This window comes from Catharus ustulatus, chromosome 22 (genome assembly GCF_009819885.2).
Source record: "Catharus ustulatus isolate bCatUst1 chromosome 22, bCatUst1.pri.v2, whole genome shotgun sequence".
In the NCBI taxonomy this organism is placed as follows: Eukaryota; Metazoa; Chordata; class Aves; order Passeriformes; family Turdidae; genus Catharus; species Catharus ustulatus.
In genome coordinates this window covers 4,382,239-4,400,084 of record NC_046242.1, presented here as the reverse complement: position 1 = coordinate 4,400,084, position 17,846 = coordinate 4,382,239, and the positions used below count along the sequence as shown (strand labels likewise).

The 17,846-nt window shown below is 56.1% G+C and overlaps 2 protein-coding genes across 5 annotated transcripts in view; one reads left to right on the top strand and one right to left on the bottom strand.

Moving 5' to 3' along the window:
* The first annotated feature begins 2,687 nt into the window (after positions 1-2,687).
* TRAF4 (TNF receptor associated factor 4) lies at positions 2,688-8,307 on the top strand. Its single transcript, XM_033078517.1, has 7 exons — positions 2,688-2,849; positions 5,597-5,648; positions 5,956-6,060; positions 6,136-6,297; positions 6,566-6,727; positions 6,801-6,956; positions 7,264-8,307. The coding sequence occupies exons 1-7, from the start codon at positions 2,707-2,709 to the stop codon at positions 7,894-7,896; spliced, it is 1,413 nt and encodes a 470-aa protein (XP_032934408.1). The 5' UTR covers positions 2,688-2,706; the 3' UTR covers positions 7,897-8,307.
* A 7,731-nt stretch (positions 8,308-16,038) lies between these two features.
* The window catches only part of FAM222B (family with sequence similarity 222 member B), a 33,795-nt gene continuing 31,987 nt past the window's right edge, over positions 16,039-17,846 (bottom strand). For all 4 annotated transcript variants that reach the window (XM_033078317.2, XM_033078313.2, XM_033078316.2 and 1 more), the window contains one exon: positions 16,039-17,818. In XM_033078317.2, the coding sequence (XP_032934208.1) occupies positions 16,260-17,801 (1,542 nt within the window). In that variant the 5' untranslated portion in view covers positions 17,802-17,818 and the 3' untranslated portion in view covers positions 16,039-16,259. The remainder of the gene's footprint in view (positions 17,819-17,846) is intronic.

The window sequence follows — 17,846 nt, the reverse complement described above, 5'->3', positions numbered from 1 at the left end:
ACTTGCATTCCTCACGTCTGCTGCTTTGTTTCCCTGCAGAAGCTCCCGGTGAAATCTGCAGGTCTCAGGGCTTCTCCCTTTATCCTTTTTTTGTTCCTGTGCTGTGTGGAGCTGGTGGTGGAGCAGTGTTCCTGTGTCTCTTCCTGCTGAGGAAAGGCAGGGCCGGAGGGCAGCGGGAAGGGCGGTGATGTGGGATGAGGCTGCCCGGTCCCCCTGGCCACTGTCACCCAGGGAAAGGCTGTCCCTGCTCCAAATAAGATCCTGCTGACTTGGAACGATTGCTGTAGCAGGAAACGGCCCAAACCGCCTGCTGATCCCGGAGCTGATTTATTTTGATTCCAGCACCTCTGTCGAGGCCGTATCCTCATTCCCACGAGGCTTTTGGCAGGAGGTGCGGCTGCTGTCCCTCTGTCCGTCTGCCCTCCCTGGGCACAGGCCCCAGAAGCAGGGAGAGGACTCTCCCCACTCCTTTCCCTGGGGCGAAAGGCTCCACCTCAACTTCTTTAGAAGCCGGAGCGTTGGTTTTCTGTCCCTCCAGTTTAAGTTAAATAGAAGGCGGAGGAATGGAGTAGCAAGGAGAGGCTGGGGAAGAGGACAAGAGGCCTCTCCGAGCTCAGATGGGTTCAAGAAGTGACCCATCATGGGAGACAGGGAACATCTCACCACCACAAAGGGAATTGCCCTGAGTGTCGCCTTTGTGTGAGACAAATGCCTGGCTGTGATGTTGAGCGCGGGGAGGGCTTTGCTCAGGGAGAGGGGAAAAGGAGGGATCTTTGTTTGCAGGGTCTGACACCTCCCAGCCGCCCTGCCGGCACAGCCAGCACCTTCTGATGGCTTTGTCAGCTCCTGGCTAATTAGCGGAGATGCTCTTCAGTGAGGTTAGGGAAGAATAATTTTAAAACATCAAAGAGAAGCAGTAAATAATGATAAAAGCCGGCTGTTTCGTGGTTGTCATCGGAGGCACAGGCTGCCTGTGTTTACAGGACTGATGTGTCCTGTCTTTGGAGTCCCGTCAGCCCCCAGGATACCGAGGATCTGTCCTTTTGGCCTGAACCTTGTCCCAGAGTGGTGTCCAGGGACAGTTTTTAGCCGGGGTCAGGTCACAGCGTGTCAGGGAGTGTCTGGGTTGTGCCTATCTCTTGTTTGAGACAGCCTGGCTCTGGGCTCTGCTGGCACAGAGTGGCAGAACCAGCTGGACCGTGGGGCTGCTGGTAGATCCTGCCCTGGGGTGTCACAGCCCTGAGCAAACCCGGCCAGGGAGCACCTCAACCCCAGCTCAAGGTGGCTGTTGCTCCCCACTGCTCCCTGTACACTGCCCCTTGTTTTTTACCTGTCGGGTTCCCAGTATGACTGGGAGCTGGTTAAAGTTTAGCTCAGTGCTCTTCATCACCCGAGCAGCGACACATCTCTTGGAAAATACCCTGCTGATGGCAGCTCGTGCTCAGTGTACCCCAGTACAAGGTTCCCTGCTATTTGGGAGCCCCAGTACAGCTCAAAAACAACCTGCCATCCCTCAGGGTAACCCCAGAAATGAGCCACCCATCCCCTCCCTGGCAGCTCTGGCAGCGAGCAGGCTGCCTTCCCCCCCGGGCTGCTGCAGGCTTTTATTTTAAGCAGAGCCTCTCGGGGAGAAGGGTAACGTGAGCTCCTTGAGTGACAAGTGATAGAGCTCGACTTGCTCAGCGTGTCCCCCAGGAATCCCTTTCCTCTGCCATTTGCTAATTGAAAACTGCTAACATTTGGGTCTGGAGCAACTGCCACCCTTAATGGGAAGCTGGCTGGAGTGAGCGTTGGTGGGACTAACACATGCTCACAGCCTGTCATCTGCTCAGCTCCATCTCTGGGGAAAGGGGCAAATACTCCCATATGCTGCTCTGATTTCTGAAAGAGTGACGAGGGGGCTGGAGCCAGACAGATTTGCTTTTATTCTCCCTCCTCCAGGCTCTTGCTCAGTTACAAACCGCGGCTGCAGGGAGGCTGTTGGCTGCAGCCTGGGGCTCCCAGCGAGACAAAGGCACAGGAGCGTGTGTCCCCCTCGTGCCTGTGGTGTGGAGGGCTCAGGGCAGCCCCTCCACGTCCTGCTGCGGGTGATGGCTGGGACAGAGCTGCTCTCTGTGGTAGGAGCAGGACTGGGAGCTCCAGCCTCGCTCAGGGGCACAGCCGTGGCCTCGGGCTGCCTGCAGGAGTGTGGCACCCCTGGGACACCTCTGAGTCAGGGAGGGCATGTAGGGTCAGCGAGGACACCGCAGTGTGTGTCCCCAGAGCTCAGCCCTGGGCCAGGGGGGGCTGCAGTGGGTGAGGGGGCCGTGTGTGATGTGATGTGATGCTCCCCAAACTCCCGGGGTGGCTGTTCCCAGTGCCGTGGGTACCAAACCCCCCCAGAGGGCTGTGCCCGGTGCGGTGCTCCCCGATTCCCCAGGGTGGCTGTCCCCATGTGCTGCACCCCAAACCCCTTGCAGGGGCTGTCCCCGGTGTGATGCTCCCCGAGCCCCCGGGACTCCGGGGCCGCTCCATCCCCCCCGTGCGGCGGCGGGGCGGGGAGGCGGGGTCCGGGCGGGGGGCGGCGGCGATGGCGATGCCGTCCCCCGTGGCGGGGCGGGCTCAGGCCGGTCCCACCGCCCCGTCCGGCCCCCGGGCGGAGCCGGGCGCGGAGCGCGGAGCCGAGCGGGCGCGGGGCGGCGGCGGCGGGCGCGGGGCGGCGGCGGGATGCCGGGCTACGACTACAAGCTGCTGGAGCGGCCGCGGCGCCGGGTGCTGTGCCCGCTCTGCGGGAAGCCCATGCGGGAGCCCGTCCGCGTCTCCACCTGCGGCCACCGCTTCTGCGACACCTGCCTGCAGGAGTTCCTCAGGTGAGACCCCGCGTCACCCCTCGGCCGGCCCGACCTGCGGTTACTCCGCGCTCCCCTTGCCCCGTGGGGTGCCCCGGTCGCGCACCCCCGCACCGCCCCATCCGCGGTTCCGCACCCCGCGGGCAGCGGGTGCTCCTCGGCCCTGCCACCCCCCGTCCGCCGGCCCCGGGGTGCGGTGTCCGGGGGTGCCCCGAGAGAAGAAGGAGAGCGGGGTGCCCTGGGCCGGGGTCGGAGTGCGGGTGTACGGGGATACGGATGCTCCGGGCTCGGGAGGGAATGCGGGATATCCCGGGAAGGGCCGCGGGGTGCCTGGGGGTGCGGGGGTCGTGGGGAAAGATGCGGGGGTGCTCCGGGCCGGAGAACGGCTGCGTGTGCCCCGGGAAAGGATACGGAATGCCCAGGGAAAGGCGCAGAGTGCCCCGGGAAAGGTGCGGGGCGGCCAGGGATGCCTCGGGCCGGGGAAAGGTGCGGGGTGCCCGGCGGTGCCCGCGGGCAGGGAGGGGGTGCGGGGCGCGCCCAGCCCGTGACAGCCGCCCCGCGGGTGCAGCGGCCCGTGGCCCCTTTCGCTGAGGAGGAGGAGGAAGAGGAGGGCCGGGTGAAGCCCGGAGCGGCGAGTTTCGAGATTCGAGCTTAACCCCTTCCTGCCTCGGCCCCGCCGGAGGAAGTGGCCGGGGGTGTTTTTGGGGAGAGCTGTACGGCCACCCCGGTGTCCCCGCGCCCGCGGGTGAGCGCCACCCGGCCATGTGCTTTGGCCGGGAGCGAGGAGCCGGGGCCTCTGCGGTTTGGGACCCCGGTACCGGTGCCGGCAGCCGGGACACACGTGCGGGGCCGGTGCTGTCCCGGTTCCCGGCTGCCGCACTCGGCGCGGTCCCGGGGTCCCGCGGGGCGCGGCGAGGGGATGCCCGTGCTCTCTCCGAGCGGTGACAGCGTCATCCCGGGCCTTTCCCTGCCTTTCCCCGCGGAGCGACCTTCGCCCGGGGACGGCTCCTGGGCAGCACCGTCACCGGGGCCGGTTTCTGTGAAACCGGGCGTTCCCCGGGGCACGTGTCAGAGCGCATCTGTCCCCCCTCCCCCGCACCCTTCCCGCAGCACCTCCGCTCTGCCGGGGGGATGGCCTCGGGGGTCCCCCCCTCTCCCCCGAGCACAGCCACGTTTGCCCCGGATCAGTTTGGGGATCCCATGGGCTGAGCCGTCCAGCCCCTCCGCGGTGCTGGGAAGGGGTGCGGGGGATGCTGGGGTTCTCTGCCCCATCACCTCGCTGTGCCCCAACACGCCGTGAAGGTCAGAGGCAAGGACGGTTCCCCCGGGTGCTGCCTCAGCACATTCCCTGCCCGGCCAAGCGTGAGGAATGGGGAGGCTTTGTCGGGGATTAGGCGCTGGCTTCGGGTCATCGTCCCACTTTCCCCCCCAGCCTCAGCACCCCAACACCCTGCACGGGATGCAGGCACAGCTGGCAGCCCTGGAAAGGCAGCAGAGTGATCCCAGCCACGGGGCAATGCCACGGGCTCCCCGGGAAGGGCTGGGTGCCCATCCCTGTCTCGGAGCTCTTTATCTCTGTGGATCCCAGATGACTCCCACAAAAACATCTGCAACAAACAAAGTGGGCACGTGGCAGAGCTGATTGTAGCCGTTCCCCACGTGGATCACACCCCACAGGGCTGTGGTTCCTGGGGTTCACCATCCCAGCACAGGGGACATGACTGTGCCACAGACGGGCAGCCCAGGTTGGCACGTGTCTGGCGGCACTGCTGGCTCTGTCCCGGCGTCTCACATCCACTTGGCAGCTCTGGTCAAGGCCACACCAGTGCCTGCCAAGGGCATGCAGTGATTAGATGGGCACAAGGGCTGTCCAGGCAGGACAGCCTTGCTCAGTGTCACTGCAAAGAGTCACAGGGTCCCTTTGTGTCTCTACTGGCTGTCCCTGTAGGCTGCACCTGTGGTCTCCCACCCCAGTGTCCATCGGGAATGGTGCATGGACACCCTCCCTACCCCTGGGCAGAGTGATGTGCGGACCAGAGGTGATGGTGACTCCTGGCCAGCCTTGTCACAGGCCAGGCTGCCTCTTTGGCTGGGTCCTTGTTTCCACTTGATGCTGCTTCTCTGCAGGTCAGGGCTGAGCAGGGCCCTTCCCGCCTGGGGGACAGCTCTTGGGAAGACCACCCCATCCTGGGGGCCCAGCAGGATGGGGACCCCTCCAGGACAGCTGCCTGTCCCTGTCCTGACTCACTGTGGTGGCTGCTGGGGCCATTTCCTGTGGAGCAGGAGCCCCAGGGCCACGCATCAGGGCTGCACATCTGGCGCCCAGCTGTTGTCCTCCCCCACCTCCCCTGGGCCCCGACACCTGGGGCTGTGGATGCCCTGTCCCTGCCGGCCCCCTCCTGGCCAGCCGCCGGCACCCTCCTTAATCCCAGGGGACGGGATGGGCAAGGGGCTGCCGGGGCTCCAGATGGTGCCACTCTCACGGCTGCTGGCCCTGGCCCCTGGGGACAGTGGCTGCCCTGCCCGGCTGGGGGTGGGGGGGTGTCTGGCGGGGGCATTTCCCAGCTCAGACAGATGGAGCAGGATTAGAGCCGTGGCTCCCCCAGGGTGGCAGCTGCATTTGGTACAGGGTGAGCGCTCAGCAGCGCAGGGACGTCACCAATATCCTGGGCTGGGTCGGCGGGGACCCGGTGAGACATCGTGGCTGTGTCACTGCTGATGTGCCACTCCCCTGCCCTGAGTGATCCCGAGCCTTCTGTGTCTTACAGCGAAGGCGTCTTCAAGTGCCCGGAGGACCAGCTGCCCCTGGACTACGCCAAGGTGAGCCTGGCACACGATGGGTACCCTGCTCCAAGGGGACATCCCCACCAAGGAGCCATCCCCAGGCTCTGCACAGCGCCTGGCACAGCCACGCCGGCCTGGCACGGGCGCCCGGGTGGAAGCAAGAGCCCTTTGTGCCGCGGGCCGGGGAGCGGAAACTCGCTCCTGACAAAGGGCGCTTGTTGGTGTGCCCGGGGGGGATCCGGCCCCGGGCAGCGTGCCCAAGGCTCCCAGCCAGGCTGTGCTGGGGGCTGTGTGCCCCCAGAGCCCGGTGCAGGATGCTGATACCCCACTGCTGCCCCTCCAGATCTACCCCGACCCCGAGCTGGAGGCGCAGGTGCTGAGCCTGGCCATTCGCTGCATCCACAGCGAGGAGGGCTGCCGCTGGAGCGGGCTCATCAAGCACCTCCAGGTAGGATCTGGGAGGATGGGAGTGTGTCAGAATTGTACCGTGTGGCCTTTCCATCACCATCCCTGTGTCCTCCAGGCCCATCTCGGCACCTGTGGCTTCAATGTGATTCCCTGCCCCAACCGGTGCAGCGCCAAACTGAGCCGCCGTGACCTCCCCGAGCACGTCCAGCACGGCTGCCCCAAGCGCAGGGTCAAGTGCGAGTTCTGCGCCAGCGACTTCACTGGGGAGGCCTTCGAGGTGGGCAGTGAGGGGAACACTGTGGGGAGCACAGCTGGTCAGGGTGCCATGGGGTGTAGCTGGGATGTGTGGGCACCCCAGTGGGCTGCAGGGCACCATGGGCACACAGCCTGGATGGGGACACTGTGAGAGACACAGCGGGGACAGCCTTGCGGGGGATGTGGATGTGTGGGCTCTGGGTCATTGTGCCCTCTGGGTGTGTCCCCATCCCTGTCAGGGCTGGCTGGTGAGGGCAGCCAGAGGGTGGTGACACTGTTGTGGTCCCCAGGGCCACCAGGGCACGTGTCCCCAGGAGAGTGTGTACTGTGAGAACAAGTGTGGGGCCCGCATGATGCGGCGCCTGCTGTCCCAGCACGCCCTGTCCGAGTGCCCCAAGCGCACCCAGCCCTGCACCTACTGCTCCAAGGAGTTCGTGTTTGACACCATCCAGGTGAGATGGAGCCCCTGGGGACCCTCACCCTGCCAGCTCCCAGCCCCAGCTCACAACCTCTCTCCCTCCCCAGAACCACCAGTACCAGTGTCCCCGGTACCCCGTGCCGTGCCCCAACCAGTGCGGGACACCCAGCATCGCCCGGGAGGATGTGCCCACCCACCTCAAGGAGAGCTGCAGCACTGCCATGCTGCTGTGCCCCTTCAAGGAAGCTGGCTGCAAGCACCGGGTGAGTGTTGTCCCTGTGACCAGCCCGCCCTGACATCCATGGGCACGGGGTGCTGTCCCTACCATGTCACACCTGTGCCCACAACACCCCCACACCGCTCCTGCCCTAACATCTGTCCCATCTGTGTTTGCCACCCAAGTGTCCCCCTGCCACCCCAACCAGGTGTCCCTGTGCCACCCCTGTGTCCCCATGACATCCCTGTGCCTCCATGCTCCTGTGACATCTCCATGTTATCCCTACGGTGCCTCCTCTCCTGCCCCACGCTGTCCCTGCCACCCTCCTGCTGACAATCCCGCTGTCCCCGCAGTGCCCCAAGCTGGCCATGGGCCGGCACCTGGAGGAGAGCACCAAGACCCACCTGGGCATGGTGTGTGCCCTGGTGAGCCGGCAGCGGCAGGAGATCCTGGAGCTGCGCCGGGACGTGGAGGAGCTGTCGGTGAGCAGCGACGGGATCCTCATCTGGAAAATCGCCGACTACGCCCGCAAGCTGCAGGAGGCCAAAGCCCGCAGCAACTACGAGTTCTTCAGCCCCCCATTCTACACCCACAAGTACGGCTACAAGCTCCAGGTGTCGGCTTTCCTCAACGGCAACGGCAGCGGGGAGAGCAGCCACCTCTCCGTCTACATCCGCGTGCTGCCGGGCGAGTACGACAACCTGCTGGAGTGGCCCTTCTCCTACCGCGTCACCTTCTCCCTGCTGGACCAGAGTGACCCCTCGCTCTCCAAGCCCCAGCACATCACCGAGACCTTCCACCCCGACCCCAACTGGAAAAACTTCCAGAAGCCGGGAGCCTCGCGCAGCTCCCTGGACGAGAGCACCCTGGGTTTCGGCTACCCCAAGTTCATCTCCCACGAGGACATCAGGAAACGGAATTACGTGCGGGACAACGCCATCTTCATCAAAGCCTCGGTGGAGATCCCCCAGAAGATCCTGGCCTGAGCCCCGGAGGGGGACAGGATGTGACCGGGGCGCCCGTCCAGGGCTGCCCCAGGTGGTGCTGAGCCCCTGCAGCCGGTGTGCCCTGCCTTGGGGACGCTGCTGGGGGGCCGTGGTGGCTCTCAGGACAGGCAGGGATGGGGCTGCCCCCTCACTGTCCAGCAGCCCCAGCTGTCCCCTGGGGCAGCCCCTTCTCAGGTGCCCGGGGGTGCCGGGGGGCTGGGCCCCCTTATTTCCTCCCCGAGGTGCCCAGCAGCCCCTGCCAGCCTCGCTGGGGACCCTGCAGGACCCCACTGCCCAGAGCCATATTTTGTAAACTGGTGCTCCCCAGGTTGTTATTTATTACCCCGGGCTGGGGCTGCTGCCCCTTCCCCACATCTTTTTCTTTTCAATAAACTTTTCTTGTATTTATTACGGCCGCTGGAACCTCCTTCTCTGGGATCAGGATGGCAGGACCGGGGGATGCTCCGTGGGTGCTGGGGGGCACGGAGAGGGGTAATCCCTGAGCCACATCCCGGCAGCAGACGGGCTCAGATGGAGCCGGTTAATTCGGTAATCACCGGCAGCAGCGGGCCTGTGCCGGGCTAGGGGGGTCGCCAGCCCCGGGGGGCTGTTTCCCTGCAGGCCCCCCCTCTGTCCCATTAGCCCATTAGCCCTCATTAGCGCTGGGGTAATTAACGCCCCGGGGGAGGGAGGGGTCCCGAGCAAACAGGGGGTGGGCGATGGTGGGGGGCGCTGGGGCGGACTGGGGGGGTCGGGCTGGATCCCAGGTCCGTGTGTCTGACCCCCCCTGCTCATCCCGGCAGCAATGGGGGGGTCGCTGTCTCTGTAGGATAATCCCACAATTGCATTAGTGCTGCTCCTGTTTAATGCAATTAGCCCCTAATTAGCTGCACCCTGCGGCCCTGCCTGGGCTGGGGGGCAGCACTGCCGGGGGTGTCCCCATACCCCGTTTCCCCCTCAGGAATGTCCCCCTGGGCAGGTCCCAGCCCGCGGTGGCAGCCCCTGGGGAGCTGGGCAATGCTCCTGTCCTTGCTGGCACCCAGTACCAGCCAGTGCCCAGTTCCTGCCCAAACTGGTGCCCGGTATGAGCCCACAGCACCGCCCAGTGCCAGCCTGTACTGGTGCCCAGTGCCATTCCTGCAGTGGAGTGAAATCCCAATCCATACTGGTGCCCAGTGCCAGCCTACAGTGCTCAGTGCCAGCCCGTACTGGGCCGCCAAACTGGTATCTGACCATTGTGGTGTCCAGTGCCAGCCTGTGCTGGTGTCCCCACTGGCGCCCAGTGCCACCCCATCCTGGTGCCAAGCGACAGCCCCATCCTGATTTCTGGTGCTGGCCCCTGATGACGGACAGCTCTTGCCCGTACTGGTGCCTGGTGTGCCCAGTACCAGCCTGTACTGGTGCCCAGTGCCAGCCCACAATGGTGGCAGTTCTGGTGACCCATACTGGTGACCCATACTAGCCCAAAACGGGGCCCAGTGCCAGCCCAAAGTGGCGACTATTGCCAATCTACTGCCAGCCCATACTGGTGCCCAGGTTCAGCTCATACTGGTGTCCAGTTTCAGCTCATACTGGTGCCCAGTGCCACCCGTGTGTTGATGTCCAGTGCCAGCCCATGCTGGTGACCCGCGCTGGCCATCACTGGTGCCCGGTTCCAGCCTGTCCCAGTGCCCGGTTCCGACCCCTCCCGGTGTCCCCGTGTCCCCTCCCTGCCCGCTGCTCGGCTCGGTGGCGCCGCCGCGTGGGGACCGAGGGGAGGAGAAGGTGTTACTAGACATTTATAGCCTTATAATTTATATTAATGAATAATAATTATAATAATCATCATTATTGTTCCAATCATTATAATTATTACATTAACAAATTGTTATAATTAGTATTAAATATACATTTTATTCTTGCACATTTTATGCTTTTTAAATGTTAAAAATATATATTATATAATATAATACATAGTATACATAATACTTTAAATTTATAATATATAATATATCTTATATAATAAATAATATATATTATATAATATATATTCTTTAATATATAATCTATAACCAATTATTAATATAATATAATATAATATAATATAATATAATATAATATAATATAATATAATATAATATAATATAATATAATATAATATAATATAATATAATATAATATAATTTATTATATTAAATGTCATATATCAGTATAATTGCATTACATAGTATTTTCGTATTTTATAATGCATAATTTTATATTACAGAAATTTTATCTGTATATTTACACATCTTCCATACTTCATATTTGTCATAGAATTAATTTCTACTTAATAGCTATTTATAATTTTTATATTTATATTTTAAATTTTATATTTACTGCATACATTTTATTTCTACCGTTTCATTTGTGTGTATATATACACACTCCCCATACACACAGAGTACAGGGACAGCTCTGTCCCTCTGACCAGGAGTCAACACACAGGGTGCTGGCAGCCCTTTGTTCCAACCGCTTTAAAATAAATTAAATCAAATCAAAAACTATATATAATTTATGAACTAACAGTGGGAATCAGTGCTGGAGGAAGCCTGGGCAGCCGCTCCTGGATGAGCTCTGGGAAGCCAAGGAGGAGAAAAACCAACCCTGGGAGCTTGGAGCTGTCCCTGTCCCCACTCCCAACTCTGCTTCCCCTGCTTGGGTTGATTTTTCCCCCTTTTCCTGCCCCTTCCCAGCCCTGGTTGTGGGATGTGTTGTGGATGCTGCACTCCAGCTCCGTGTACCTGGGCACGTCTGGAAATGTCAGGCGGATCTTGGAGCACCTCTTAACCTTCAGCAGCGATCCCCGGCAGGGCTGGGGCTGCAGGAAAGCAGGAGGGGGGAGATGCTCTCAATGCTCACGGAGGAGAGGGAGACAAATCGATTCTTGATACTAAATTTAGCTTCAAATATCAAGTTTAAAAATAAACTTCCTGGCAACTTGTTGGTTTGAGGGTTTATTCTGAAGGTTTGTGCTGCCAGCTCACTCCCTGCTCCTTTGTCCCACCATTGCTGGCACACTGGAAGGAATTTCAGATGCTCAGATTAAGAGAGGAAAATCTTATTAAATACCCAAAAAAATCGAGGGAGACCCCACCTGGAGGGCCCTTTGCCTAAGAACCCCACCAGACTGGAGATCTCCTAAATGACTCCCAAACCTTTTCAACCTCTGGGATTGTAGACAGGGAGGATTTTTGGCAAAACCACTTCATCTGCTCAAACATAGAGCCCCAATTTGAGCTGATTCTTGATGCTTCTTCTCCGAGACAATGAAACCAGAAATTGATATTGTATTAGGAGAAAAACATGAGAAAAATTTGCTTTATTTTCCTTTATTAAAGACGAATCCAGGCCCTTTCCCTTCCCATTTCTCCCCAAGACTGAGGGGTTTGAGGGCAATGAAAGTTGACAGGATTTCACAGCAGTTTTTTGGTGCAATTTCACTTCACTGTTGGTTCATCTCTCAGGCTTGCAGCTACCCCAGCAAAATCAACAGCCTGTACCCAATTGCTTTGAAATTAACTTGAACTAAGCAGATAAAACACTCCAGTAATTTTATTGTAATTTGGTTCTGCTGATCATTGAAGAGCATCTGAAAGGCGGCTCTTGCTGGAGGGTGTCCAAGGTGTGCTCCCCCAGCAGCTGAGCACAATCTGCCCCTTTCCTTTGGCTCCTCCACCCTCTGGACTCTGCAGGACTCCACAAGGAGCTCTGAATTTTCAGCTCTGAATTTTTGCAGCCTCCCCAGTGTTGCTCCTCTCCAAACAAGCTGCTGGAGCTGTTGGAGTTCTCAGAGAACTTCTGTGTGTTGCCTACCTTGGGTCAAAATCTTTGGAAGAAAAGCCTATTTGGCCCTAAAGGAGAAGTTTTGAAATGCTGGATTTGACTCAAAGCCCTCAACTTAGCTGTGCCTGCAGGTGATTCCTTGGTGGAGGCAGCAGCTGCTCACACCAAGTACCTGCTGGATTTTTTTCCACCAGATCCTCACTCCAGGTCCAACTGGCTGCAGAGAAGATGAGAAAGTCTCCTGAAAACTCCTTGCAGAAGAGCTTGTTCCTGTTGGGGGGATGGATGAAGAAAGCAGATACCAAAGCAGCTTTGAGTCAAAGAAGAGGATCCTGAAGCTCTGATGGATGGAGTGGTTGCTGTTGGAATTTCCAGATGCTGGAGAGGGATGCAGCAGTGCCTGTGGGCGAACAACTCTTCCTGCCTAAGCTTAGCTTAGCTGCCTGGTTTAGCCCAAATTCCAGGAAAACCATGTGGGAACCAAATGTCCATAGTATTTGGGCAACAGTGGGAAAGAGGGATTTTGATGCTCAGGTTTGTAGTGAGCACAGGAGAGGGGGTGGGAGTTTCGTCCTTCTGAGAGATGGAAGCAAAGATTAAATGAGATGAACAATCTTGGGAGAGGGGAGAAAACCCTGTCAGGTCCCATCTTCTGGAAGATGACTGCAAATTTCCCTTCAAAATCTTGGCAGGACTCAAACCCCCTCATTAACTCCTATTTTTAGCCATTATTTCAGCACCTTTCTCTCTGAGATTCTTTCTGTCTTTTCCCAAACTTTCCATCTCATTGGAGCAGCAACCAGATCCTGCCTGATACATTCCTATCCCAGAAACCCATGGAGACCCTTCCCCAAATTCCCTCTGGGACAACCCAAGCCCCAAACACTGCATAAAACCAGCAGAAGGGGCAGAAGGACCAGGTGTCTTTTAAAAATTTTTTCCTGTGGACAAAATAATAAAGAAAATTCTAATTGGTACCCAAAACACAGAAGCAGCAGCCTTTATAATCAGTCTTGTGGTTTAATGAAATACAGCAGCAATTCCCAGTTCCCTCCCCAGTGATCCCCAGTAAACAGCTCTGTTTGGTTTCCACGGGAGCAGTGAGGCCCCCAGAGACATCTGACATGGAAAGCTTAAAGAAAACTCACCAGTGTCTTTTGTAATGTTCACTTTGGGCTGTAACAAACCGGGCTTGTGGCTGAACAGCTGCAAAGCTTCTGCTCCAAACACAGGACACAGATTCCCTGTGGAAGGGTTCACACCACACTCGTGTTTATCTTTCCCAGGATCTTCCAAACATCCACCTCGAGATTCTCAAGTGGTGTGGGGATGGGGAGGATGCTGCTGCTGAGGAGCTCAGGAAAAGACTTGAGCTTTACTCATTCCTCATGGAGCAGAGCAGGCACCCAGGATCCAGCAGGGAGCAGAGCCTTGTGCTGGTCAGAGGTGGGGAAAGCACTGACCCATGGATGGACAGATGGACAGAAAGGCAAGAGGAGCAGCAGTGTGAGCCCCAAAGATTGGTGACCACCCACAAGGAGCTCCTGGGAGACCCCAAGGGGAAGGAACATTCCCAGCCTTTTGGTTCAAATTAATCCTGCACTAGGCAGAGAGAAAAAACCACGAGGTTCTTCCACATTTCCAGGAGAGCAGGGCACAGCTCCTACCACCCAATTCACCACAGGGCTCTTCCCTTCCTCCCCCTGGTGACAGTGCCACAGCCAGACTCCCACCCCGGGTGCCTACACCAACCTTTGCTCCCAATATCCCACCTGGGAATGAGGGAGGACAATGCTTCTCTTTAGGGGTGAGCAGGGAAGGATGGATGGAGATCCCATCACAACAGGGCTGCTGCAGAGGTGAAAAGGGTTGGTTCAAAGAAAAATCTCACTCCCAGACCAAAAGGAAAGGTTTCAGTATATTTTAATAGTAAAATGATTCTTATTTTTTCAAGCAATGTCCCACCTGGATGAGTCTCAGCAGGATTTTTGCTTCCCGGTCCTGCTGTACCGGGGCAAAGCCTCGGAGGTCGTGGCTGTACCTGTGCAGAACAGTCCCCAAAAACTCACAGCGTGCTGCCAACACCACCAAACACCTCCCAGGCAACCACCACAGCACAGGACCCTGCTCAGGCTCTCGGGAGAAGAGCAGGAGTTAAAAATTAGCTTTTAGTAACAGTCTGGGTTAAGATTTGGAGCAGGCTACGGAACAGAGGAGAGACCAAGGTTTTATTTAGTAAAAAGGAACGGACTCAGGTAGCAGAACACCTTACAGTGACTGACTGGGCAGGGAGGGGTGAGGTCAGAGCACAGCCCTCGCTGGGGGTGGGTTTGGGATGGGGAAGACGACGGGGTGACTGTAGGGGAAGCAGCTTCAGACTCGAACTCTGGCTCCAACAGAATGGATTCAGAAAAATATTGCATGAAAAGCCTCAGGATTTTCGTTCTTTCATAGATGTATATTTACCAGTTTTCACAAAGACTGCAGGAATACGATTATAAACAATAAATTAGGACTTCATGTTGCTATCATTTGGCATAACACAATCAGGCAATTTTTCCTTTTTTTAAATATAAGGCAACACAAGCCAACACATAATTTAATCTGTCTTTAGTCAAATTGCTTAACTTTGCTCAGGAGTTACCACTAAAGAACGGGTTATAGTACACTTAAAAGAATTTAAATAATGACATAAGTGTACTAACTTACGCAAGGAGTCAGAAACGTACTCTGCTAAGCTTTGAAACCTAAATATTTGTTACAGCCCAGGACTACACATTCTAAATTAAAAAAATACAAATAAATGTTTTCTAATTTTCCCATTTACGAAAAACTTTTAAGAATCTCTAGCCAACTATGACGTCACTTCAAAACTTTTTTTTTCTTTTTTTTTTTTTTAAATTTTGTATGATGTCTTTAAGATTTTTTTAAACCATGCTCATTAAGGAAAGTTCAAGGAGCAAATACTTAAGGCTTTGTTTTTCCAAGGGCTGTGAGGGAGGCCAGTGGATGGCAGAGGCCAGTGGGTTCACCCATACACAATGCTACTCAAACCCACACTACCAGGCGACATTCATACAGAAATATTACACTTAAAAGTTACAGTGTAGAGCAATATTTTTTTAGCCAGTGTACATAGAAAGAATCAATGCATTTATTTTTTTTAAATTTTTCTTCTTCTTCTTTTTTTCTTTTTTTTTTTTTTTAATTTCCAAACTTGATTGTGATCATTATGTTCAAGTATTAGTCTCGTTAACAGAGATGAGGAATTTTCTACTTACAATAAATTCGGCTGTTAGAAAGGAAAGGGATGTTTTGGTACACTGAGGAGAACAAGATGCTGAGGTTACCCAGTAGTTAGTGTCCTACAGTCACTGACTCAACTGGCTGCTGGAAGTGACGTGGGGAAGGAACAGAAGGAGTTAGGCACCGAGACCCTGGGAAAAAGGGATGTTATAAATAGCTTCACTAATTCCCAGGGAGAAGAATTGTTCCATTAAATCCGCTGGGGTGTTTTGATGGAGAGGAACAGGGGACTGTCAATCCCACAGTGGCTTGTGAGAGGAGCTTTGATTCAACCACCTCCCATCCCACAGCGGGACCGCGCTTGCTGCGCCGGGGATGGGCTGAGCTACATCTCCTCACCCTGACAGTAATTCCAGCTTCCAGAGAAGTGGCTGAACCCTTTTTGTTGTCAGTGGGTCTGGATTCCCTTCACATGAGGCTGGCCAGACTCCTAGCAGCGAGGGATTCAGACAAGGTGAGCTTTGAGGCTGGTGGAAGGGCGGTGGGGAGGGGGAACACGAAGAAAGGCAGCTCCCCATGGCTGCCCTCATCCCAAACCCGCCGTTCCCCTCCTCCATACCCTGTCCAGAAAACAGAAAGCATCAGAAAAATCTGCCAGAGACTTTTGACTTTGGACAAAGTCTAAATGATAAACGTGGGCAAGAAACAGCTGAAAAGCTTCTCCCTCTATTAAAGCCTAAATGCATACCCCTAGCTGGCTCTTTTCAAACGCAGGCTCTTTTTCAATTACACAGGCCTCTAGACAGTGCAAATGGTCAATGTTTAATGCATTAATGAAATGGGCTTTCGAGTTGAAAATAAGCCCTACTCCCTGACAAAATTCTGTTGCTCTTAATCTTGTGAGGAAATTGAGATGGAAATGGAAGCAGCTACGCTACCTCGCTCTCGCCGGAGCTGGAGAACAGACGTGGCTGTGAAACCCTGCAGCAACTCAACCTCAGTCCAGCGAGGAGCTGCTCAGCAGAAGGCCAAAAAAGAAAAGCTGCACAAAGAGGGGGACTCTGCGGTGAGGAAACAGCTGTGGAGTGAAGTAGTGTAATGAAATTCTTTGACACAAAAGGCATGTTAAATATTTGATGCATAAAGGAGAGAGATAACATGTAAGCAAAGCTCTTTAAATATACAGTATGTCTTCTTCCAATGGGTACTATAATGATCACACAAGTTTGCAAGTTAAAAACGCCTTGCTTATTAATTAAAATTAAGACTAAAACCTATAATTTTTTTTTTTTGTCTGTGAAAGTGACTGCAGCCTATCTATACCCTGGGTGTTGAATATGAAGATTTCGACTATCGGTTGGTTCAGGTGCTCGGTTCATGGGAGGCCGATGGACTTTTCCCAGCACGGCCATGCTCTGGTCTCGGAAGCAGGACTGCTGGAAGTCCCCACTTAGGTAATCCATGGTCTGCATCACATTATTCTGGCTGGATGGGCCAGCTCCAGCTCTGTAATGAGTTCCTCCTGCACAATCCAGCGGCGCTCCCGCTGGCTGTCCCCCGTGGAAAGGCATGGCGAGGTCCTGGGACCCAGAGCTGTCACTGTTGGGTGTGGGCAGAATGTTATTCCAGAGGGGCTGGAAATAGTGCCCATTGGTATATGGCAAAGGTCCCTGCAACCCGTTCACAGGCGGAGAAGGCGTAGGCTTCTCGATGGGGGGCTTCAAGCTGAAGGACTGGCCCATGCACAGTTCTTGAGGGTAGCTGGAGGTTTTGCCAGGGAAATTCTGCCCTGCAATCTCTCTCTGAGGGTGCTTCCCTGCGAGTCCAGCAGGCCCAGCAGCATCCCCACACATTTGCTGCAGATGTGCAAGCTGGTGCTGGTTCCACGCAACCGATTTGATTTCGTTCTGGTAGGCGGGTGGCACCCTGTTAATATTGACCATGGGCACATTAACAGAGGCAGGAGGAATAGCAGCAGCAGCATGGTCGACAGGGTTTACTACACAGGAAGGCATGGGTGTAGGGACATTGTGAGTAGATACCCTGGTACTTGCATTGATAAGCAGGTTGCGACTTATAGGGCTGGGGTTTGCAATCTGTCCCTCACACACTGAGGTAGTGCTAATGCCAGCTCTGGCCTGGCAGAACTGGTTAATCTGGTGCACAATGCTGCTCAGGTCCGGTGGCTGGTTCTGCTGCAGGGTGGCAGCCATAGAGAGGGGAATGGTTGAGGTAGACACGGTCACATTCGGCGGCGCGTCTGCGTCCGGCATCTTTCTGCCTCCATGTAAACCCGGCTGCAGCAGCGCGTTCGGGGGGTGCTGCAGGGTCTGGTGTGCCATGGTCTGAGGGTGCTGCAAGCCCTGCTGCATGCTCTGCGGGTGCGGCAGCGCCTGCGGGATCCCCTGAGGGTGCGGTAAGCTGGGTGGCTGTGGAATACCCTGAGGGTGCTGCGGGATGCTCTGGGGGTGCGGCAAAGTCTGTGCATGCTGGAGAGCCTGCTGGCGAGCGAGCGCCTGCGGGTGGGATAAAGTGCTTGGTGCAACGTACGGCGTGGAGGGGGGGTTCATCATCGCCTCCGGCAGCAGGCGCGCGCGCGTCCCGTCAAAGTCCTTGATGATTCCTTTCGCTGGGGATTTGACTATGGCCAGCAGGCCCGTTTTCGTGGTGGCCTGAGATGGGTAGGGGCTGTACCTCTGGCCCGAAGTATCGAGTCCGTTCACAGTACGGCGTATGTGTTTCCTCTGGGGAACCTTGACGCTGTTTGGGAAGATTTTTATAGTCAGTGGATTGTTGGCGACCTTCTTAGCATAAGCATCCAATTCTGCTGGGGTAGGATACTGTGCAGATCTCATTTTCTGTGTAGTGTCCCCTGCGGAGAAAGGAAATTCGTCAGTTCT